An 8,560-nucleotide genomic window follows, 5' to 3' on the forward strand; every position below is an offset into this window, starting at 1 on the left:
AAAATAATTGAAAAATGAGGTGATTCTAAATAAACTGTACCAAAAACTATGTAAATCCCGATATGAATTAGATATATATTTTAAAAATGAGCTAACTTTAAAAACTGCTTAAAAAGGAGAAGCATAATACACGAACGATTATACTTCTTATAACCAAATTTAAACAGCACTGGGTTACAGACCCACACACCTACTGTGTGGGTTTTGATGCGCTTCAATTCGGAACGCAAATCTCGGTTACTAACAAAATCCCTCCTGTAAAAACATTACGACCCGTGCAATCACATCCGTCCATGAGTAATGAGGCTGCGGTTAAAGTCAACATGGATAACCCGATCAAACATAGAACCCTTTTTCTACGCAAATATACCGAGTCCAGCGACCATTGCGAGAATATGACATGAAAAAGCGCCTCCTCCTATAACGGATTCTGACCTTTTGACGGAAGAAAACAAATGCTCTCGGTTGTAATCTTCCCCACGCGAACTTCCACGCTTCCAGTAAAACCGTTGGCCGTGAAAATTCTCAACTCAACCGAGTCGCTGGCCGCGCACAAGGAGTACCAGATCGTCTGCCAGTCGACCGGGGCTCGTCCGAATGCGGTCATCCAGTGGACGAAAGGGAAGAAGACGCTGAAGCGCGTCAAGGAGTACTCGATTCGCAACACAACCTACTCGATACTGACTTTTGTGCCAACGGTCGAGGACGATGGGCGCATTCTGGGGTGCCGAGCGCAGAATCCCAAAGTGGCCGGCCTTTTCCTGGAGCAACTCCAAAACATCAGCGTACACTGTAAGTATCCACTTGAGGTCGCCTACCGGTGGTTGCCTATCGGTGTGGAGAATAACGAGCTTCCCGCCTACCTTGTTTGTGCTGGCAGATCCTCCGGTGGTGCTGTTGCAGCTCGGCTCTACGCTTGCCATGGACGACATCAAGGAAGGCGACGACATCTACTTCGAATGCAAGATACAGTCCAATCCGTCATGGCGACGGTTGACCTGGCTGCACAATGTAAGCGACATGCCGACCGTAACAAATCGAACATTTTCTGAGTGTATTCCGTTAGATGGCATAGAGGATTGGCTCTGGCAAATGAATTTCTATCCTTTCTTTACTCACGTCCTCCAAACAACGGAGGTTCTCTGATGGGGTACTTTTGTGGGAAGAAGAATTGCTTTCCAGGAGCTTCGAGCCTTGGTTACCATGGCGTTGCGGAGTATTCTTGGTCGTTGTTCTGGAAAAACACTCGTACAAGTAATCCTTTCGGTCGCGTAGATATCATAAATTCAATCATCAAATGCCTCTAAACACACCCAGAGGGACATTTCCCAACATGTTTCGCTTGAATTCCTTCACATGCTCAATACGTTCTGTGTTCCTATCTTGAAGATGACCGATCTGAAAGCACGTTCCTCGCACAAAGTCGTTGGCTTCGAAAGTCATAATCCTGAGGCATGATAATCGTTGCCACAGAAATCGCTCACCGTAGAGAATTGTGCTCGGGGACATTGTACCACCAGAAGCAGCATCTTCAATTAAGAGTCATTTGCATAATTTTACCCGAAGCCGGTGTCCTTCGACGTACATAATAATCCTTCCCAAACCTCCCATCTTTCTATCGGTAATGAATTTCTATGGCAACCATGACGCGGTGTGTATCGAAAAGGATCAAAAAGTTAAGCCACGTAGGGAATAATCAATTTCCAGAACGAACGGCACTCACGGTCGCCGCAGTTTGACGATTCTGTCGTTCTTTCCGTCAATTATCCGCCAATAATTTGAAACCCGTATCCCTTCGCTGTATTTAATTAATTTTCACCAGGGAGTGCCACTACCTCAGAACTCGTCATCAACGAAAATCGTCCGCTCAAACCAGAGCCTGGTCATACAGAAGGTGACGCGCTACTCGAGCGGTTCGTACCAGTGTGGAGCGCTCAATTCCGAGGGAGAAACTCTCAGCAACGAGATTGTGCTTAGCATCAAATGTAAGTAGCCGTGAATTAGTTTCTGGCGTTTAAGCAAATTTTAATCAATTTAATTCAAATCAATCTGTACCATATTAACATAAATTCAAAGACGAAACAAGCTTATTTAAATAATCATCAACACTTGAACTTTATTGATGAAATTCTTGTCATTTTTCGGTTCCTTCTGTTGGCTTACTTCAACAGATGTTCCTCTGTGTGCCACGGATAAAATTGTCAGCATCGGGGTCTCACTGGACGAAACAATCACAATCAGCTGTGATATCATCACGCATCCCTTAGCGAGGTAAGTAACCCACTCTGTCGATAGAATAGAACCGCTTCTACAGAACGTTTCTCTGTTCTTTCACTTTGTTGACTCGCAGCAAGTTTTACTGGCGCTTCGAAAACTCGGAGGAAGTCCTGGAGATCGACCAGCATCGTTTCTCCAGCAATGGTTCCTCGAGCCAGCTGCACTACACGCCGACCACCGAGCAGGAATATGGGACGTTGTCTTGTTGGGGCACAAATGAGATTGGCACCATGGCAGAACCGTGCATTTTCCACCTGATTGCAGCCGGTATGTGATGTCAAGCTCAAACTATATAAGCCTATTCATTCATTTATTTAGTTGTTTAGGTGCTCTATTCATCGCATCGTGGTTAAAATATCAAATCAATTATGATCCTTTATGAACATTTTACACTCCCGGTTAGGAATTATCTAGTGTTTGTTTTTGGAAACATTGCGATGTATTTTCTGAAAATATTTGAATTCATTTTAATCTCTTTCCGATCGCCTTTGGAATGGCTTTTATTTTGTTCCACACACAGGCCTTCCAACGTCTGTCATCAATTGCGCATTTCGTAATTCCACCAACGCATTCGACATCAATTGTCATCAAGGATACGACGGAGGTCTCAAGCAATCGTTTGTGCTGGAGATGCTCTCAAGTCGTCATCCAGGCCACAGGTAATGCTCCCGAAAGCTCCATTTGCTTCCCGATCATCACTTAGATGGTCTATTTGCAGCATCAACGTGACCAACACTGAGGAACCCGTCTTTAGTATCACGTCCCTGGACCACATCCGTCACCAGTTGCCAGGGCAACGCCAGTCGGACTCGCTCAAGCTGTACGTTTACTCGATCAACCAGAAAGGCCACAGCCCACGGATATTCATCGCTGATCTGGTCATGCCGGCCGCTTCCAAGGATCCGGAACCTGTCAAAGACCGCAAGTCCACACTCCTGACGCCCATCCTCATCGGCCTATTCCTAACCATTGTGCTGATCATCGTCGTCATCGTTGTTAGAATATATCTGAAATCGAAAAGACTTAAACAAAATATCAACAAGGAGAAACGATACACTGAGGAGTCTAAGAATACGCTTCTGCTGGTCGACTTGTCAAAGGTAAGCCACTTTGAGTAAGGAACACGTGATAAGCTAGCTCATGTTGCATGATGTTGCAATCGGTTCCCTTTCCAGAAGGATAAGCCCGCGAAATCCACCAAATGGATGAACAACGTTGGTAGCAGCATCAAAACGAAAACCAAAATAGAAACAATCGACGACGAGCAGGACCCTGACCTGATACCGGTGAGTCTTCTCATTTGAGGGTCTAGAGTGGACTTCAGGGATAGGCCGTTCGACAGGTGAACGTTTGATAAAGCTTTTTATCAATATTCGCCACCTCGTGAAGCCCACCCAAGTCCACATGAGCTCGCATCTCACAAAAACAAACCCCATTTCTCGGTTTCATTCGCTCGAATAGTATCCTCGACTGACTGACATCCACCAGGAGGAGTTGATACCAATAAACTCGGACGGTACGGCGTTCGCCATCAAACAGAACCACCATCAGCTGCCGCAGCAAGCACTGGACACTGACAAGGGTTTGGACAGGGACAAGGATCGGTTCTACCAGCACCAGCAGCCCATCATCTCCGGAACCGGCTACCGGGACGAGGAGATCTCCGAGGCGGAAATCAACCTGAAAGGAATTGAAGACTTCCTAATGACAAACCGAGTGCCGGAAAGCTGTGTATGATATCGATCGGCCATATGCCGTAGGAAATCGTGGTACACGTCGCCGAGTTTGGTCCCTTTCGCTTCGGTTTGGTCATCTGGAACACGGCGGGAGATTCCAGCACCAGTCGCCAACAAGTCGTTCGTTTTGGTGCGTTCGGATTCGATTGATTCAATTTATCCCGTCAGTCATTCGTTCATTTCCGCCTGTTTCGAAGTGAATCTTCGCAACGGAGTTTTTAGCTGCAAAGTTGTTGGGAAGATTACCACCACCGGCCGACGGCTGCGAATGAAATCGGAAAGTTCTTTCTCTTAGTAGGAAATGGATCGGAAATGGACTGCGCCAAACGCCAAAGAGTAACTTTTCCCTGCTCGGACTGACAAATGTCCATCAAATGAGGAAACGATCCGTACAGGACGAGGAAGGAATTCGTTTGAAAGTGGCAAACGAAAAGCAAAAAGTTTCATTTCCAATAAGCCCTGGCGAAGCATCCTATAACGCTGAGTTGAGGAGTTGAGTTACTGTATCCGTGTATACAACACTCAATGTTGGCTTAACTTTCACCGAGAAAAGCTATCGTAAAATGCTGTTGAAAGAAGAGAAGAAAGTTTTTCGCGGGAGCTGCTCAACAATTGGATTTTGTTTCTAAGCATCTGGACACTAATTAATTGAGGTGGCGGTGTACCTAACTAGAACCGTGCGCGAAGCCGAACGGCAGTATGGTGTATTATTGTACGGTTGCTAGGGAAATAAACTATTATCGATCTATTATGTTTCCGTTTATTGGTCAAACATTCTAAGCATCATTGTATTTAAACCGAGAAAACGCATTGTTTGTATAATAAAATATTTTACAAAAAAAATCTGAAGTGGGTTTTTTCTGATTGTAGTTTTTGTGATTATTTTTACTTTTGCTGCGGTTGCTTTATTGATTGGCTCATCAATCAGAGAAAATGGATTTTCATATTTGAGATAGTTTTTATAAGATGACTTTGTACTGCTGTAGTTTGCAGCCTATGTAAGGAGAAAATCTCTTAACAATTCACATACCAGCTTGATCAAATGCATTTTCAATGCTCCCCGAAAATACTGAATGTTTAAATTTCTGAAAGCTTTGTTGTATGATATCTATCCGTTTTTCTTCTTTTATTTCCATCTAGTGGCATCTTTTGGTTTTCCATGACAAAAATCTTTTCACGTTGCTATTTCATTTTCTTTTCTTCGTGTGATTTCCATCCTGCGAGCTCTTGTTTTCAGGTGTTTGAACATGCAAGGACCGTATTTGATTGGCCATCCTTGGCATTCATCCTTCCGACCTGTTGATGATAGGTAAAAAGGTTGCTCGGCTGGAAAATTTTCCAGTCTTAAAGGTCGTCCGGCTTTGCAACCGTTTTTTTGGGTTTCAGACCATTGAACCGTACTTCTTTCAAATGGAAATGATTGCTCTTGGTTCAAGCAACCCTTCAAAATAGTCCTCACTTACATAAATCATCTCGTGCCCTTTTTTATTTGGCTACATTGGAAAAAAGGTTCATACCAAATCTTCCGCTTTACTGCTGCAAAACAATCTGAACTGGGACATTGTTGTGGGTTGCTCCATTTACATCCTACGCGAGAGAAATGGTCTCAGGGAGACCACGTCATGTCATGATTCTGATTCAATCACAATCGACGTAAATTGATTCAGAGTATTTACTCTCCGTACCCCACCGACCTTTGAGATAACAACCCTGGAATGTGTACTGATGGGTGTTCAAACGGCCGCCCGTGTCACTTCCGAGTGTCGGTGAAAAACGTCACTCAATTGGGGCAATAAGTTAACGATTTCTTCCACGACATCCGTGGCGGTGCTTGTCTCATTCTCAATTCCGAACGAAGTTCCAACACCTTGCCATCGATACGGCAACTGAATCCATTGATGCATGTATTCGCTCACGTATTCCCCCACGCGTTCTGATTCCACCGACTGCGCAACTGCCAACTCCCCCAGATGGCAGTGAGATGGATGACACAAATGATATCCGGTGAAAGATGATCTTCTCATATCTGTCTTTGCCTCCCATGTAGAGCTTCCGTCGTACGCACCTAATCCATCTGGAGCGTGAGGATTTCATTTCCTGGCATTGAGTGATTTTCCAGGGGGAGGAAACCGAACTCACAAAAACACATTTTGACCCTGATGCAGGATTTATGGTTTCTCAGCCTCTCGATGGAGAGCAAATGGATGAGTAATATTTTCGTCTTGAATTCAACGCTGTGTGTAACGCAACAAACGTGGAACAATGAATTGGTGAAACTCACGCTTTCTTTTATCATCATTGGAAATTAAACACTTATTCATTGTTCAATAGTCGTATAAAGTTTCGTTTGAATATACGTCGCTTCTTGTTTTGTCTAGATTTCGTTATCCTGTCTTCAATTCGAATGGATCATATTACTCAACGAAAACAACGTGAAACATTTCGACGTCTACAATTAAGAGACTGGTCGGTTTGTGTGTAGGAATTTACATGAGGTGTGTCCTTTGTGGTTGTACTTGCTCAAAACCCTTCGCAAGGATACATGTGGTACGTGTCCTGTACGGTTGAGGTATGTGCACGGTTCATTCAACAAGTTTTTTGCTCTCAGGCATTTCCAATTTATTGGATCTAGAAAGTAGAAGAAATTTCAAATCCGATTGAGCTTCTTTCCATCAAACCATGGCTCCTCGGGATCGTGTCGTTTTTATCAAACAACTTCGAAACGAGTCGATGGCTTTGTTAGGTGTCACCGAGTGAAGATCAAGCCTTACGACATGCCGTTGTCTCCCTTGTCTGGTAGCCTGTAACGGAAAGGTCTCGCTTTAAGCTGGCTTCAGGCGCCGGAACCGGATAAACACAGACCGGAACGAAAGAATGTGAGAGAATGTGTAAATAGTGACTAAAAGGCGCCAGCCACACTCGGAAGACAGTTCCACCATCCGCTTCTATTATCATATCGATGTCACCATCTATCCTCTGGGTGAGTGCACGATGAAAAAGCCTTTTTGTGGTTCACATTCCATCATGTGGTACGAAAGTCATTCCGAATGGCCCACAGTAGAGACGGATCCAGTGCCCGGTCCCAGCCACATCCGGTCCAAATGTTTGGCACAGTTCTGTGGACGAGCGGAGGGCAAATATTTGAGCGATCATCATTTTGCTGCGGAGATAGAAATCTATTCCCCTGGGAGGACCGTACAACAAACATCACTGGTTGCCTGGCCCACGGCATAAGCCTACGACATCCAGCTCAATTCTCGAGCTTTTCCATCATTCTCGTGGAAGTGGCATAGGCTCTTTGACGATTTTTTTTCTTTAGAATCCATTGCTTAAAGTCTACCGTAGACTTGTTTCCCGGCAGGTGTGTATGTGGATGTGCTTTGAAAATTTGAGTTGCTTAAGTGTTGATGCAATTTTTCATTTTTTTAATGCGAACTTATGCAATACTTATTTTTTTTATTATATCCGTTACTTTTGTCATAAATAATAGTCTATACAGTCGAGCTTTGGTTTGCTATGTATCAACCAAATATTCAAAACGCTTGTCACATTTCGTTTGAATAATTTTAGAATCGTTTATAATGGTTACAGTATGTATTTGTAGTTTTAGATAAATATATTCTTCTGTGCGCGCTTCTTGAAAACTTTCGTTTTTTTTCTGTTCTACGATGCATCAATAACAGACCTAATATATATATATATATATATATATATATATATATATATATATATATATATATATATATATATATATATATATATATATATATATATATATATACTACATTTGTCAATGATTTGAATGTTTAATAGGCCGTAAAGAAGGTTAAAAATGTTTTTGGTTATTCTTTGTTTTTCATATGTTATGAAAAACATGAAGATCTGTTCACCGGTGTAAAGCTTAACATTTTAAGAGGTGGTAAATTTGTAAACCATTGAGTTACTTAAGGGAGCTTCAATAAATATTTGCTTTAATTGAAAATAAAATTTCAATATATTTAAGTAAGCTGTCTAACAGCTAGTAAAGCTTTCAAAACCTTTTAACGTATAATAACTGCTTTGACAACGTACAAAACATTTACAACACGAAACAAAGAATAAGAGTTTATGATAATAATTGTAGATAACAAAAACACCACAGACTGACAATTAGCAGACCTGACACACCTTCTAATTCAAAACACAGTACTCTTTCTTGCTATCTCTCTCTCTCTCTCTCTCTCTCCCTCGCTCTCTTTCTCTCTCATTCTCTCTTTCATGCAGTTGCTTTACTGCTCACGATTGAACACGGCTTTGAGGTATTCCCGGGTCAACATTAGTTCTCCAGACTGTTCGATCCCTAGCTACAGCTTCCCACTACTTTACGTGACCAAACCACCGAAATCATATCACTGTGGTAGTCAAGGTCGTAAGCTTGGCGCACTTTGTGCCTAATTGAAGTTCACTGCCAATTACCTTTAAAGTGGGTCTTAAGTCCGACATAATATAAAACAAGTTCTTCAATTCAGTTTCAAACGAATTGTAAAGGCACACTATTTTAATTTCAT

At 42.7% G+C, this 8,560-nt stretch overlaps 1 protein-coding gene across 1 annotated transcript; it reads left to right on the top strand.

Moving 5' to 3' along the window:
- The first annotated feature begins 455 nt into the window (after positions 1 to 455).
- LOC128724104 (uncharacterized) lies at positions 456 to 4,553 on the top strand. Its single transcript, XM_053817868.1, has 9 exons — positions 456 to 792; positions 881 to 1,011; positions 1,823 to 1,985; positions 2,172 to 2,271; positions 2,351 to 2,544; positions 2,798 to 2,936; positions 2,996 to 3,377; positions 3,453 to 3,563; positions 3,739 to 4,553. The coding sequence occupies exons 1-9, from the start codon at positions 456 to 458 to the stop codon at positions 4,012 to 4,014; spliced, it is 1,833 nt and encodes a 610-aa protein (XP_053673843.1). The 3' UTR covers positions 4,015 to 4,553.
- Positions 4,554 to 8,560: the final 4,007 nt, after the last annotated feature.

This window comes from Anopheles nili, chromosome 3 (genome assembly GCF_943737925.1).
Source record: "Anopheles nili chromosome 3, idAnoNiliSN_F5_01, whole genome shotgun sequence".
NCBI classification, from domain to species: Eukaryota; Metazoa; Arthropoda; class Insecta; order Diptera; family Culicidae; genus Anopheles; species Anopheles nili.

Coding starts and splice junctions, on each gene's coding strand:
- LOC128724104 (XM_053817868.1), top strand. CDS start 456: ATGCTCTCGGTTGTAATCTTCCCCACGCGAACTTCCACGCTTCCAGTA. Junction 2,545..2,797: donor TTTCCACCTGATTGCAGCCG/GTATGTGATGTC, acceptor TTCCACACACAG/GCCTTCCAACGTCTGTCATC. Junction 3,378..3,452: donor TGCTGGTCGACTTGTCAAAG/GTAAGCCACTTT, acceptor TTCCCTTTCCAG/AAGGATAAGCCCGCGAAATC.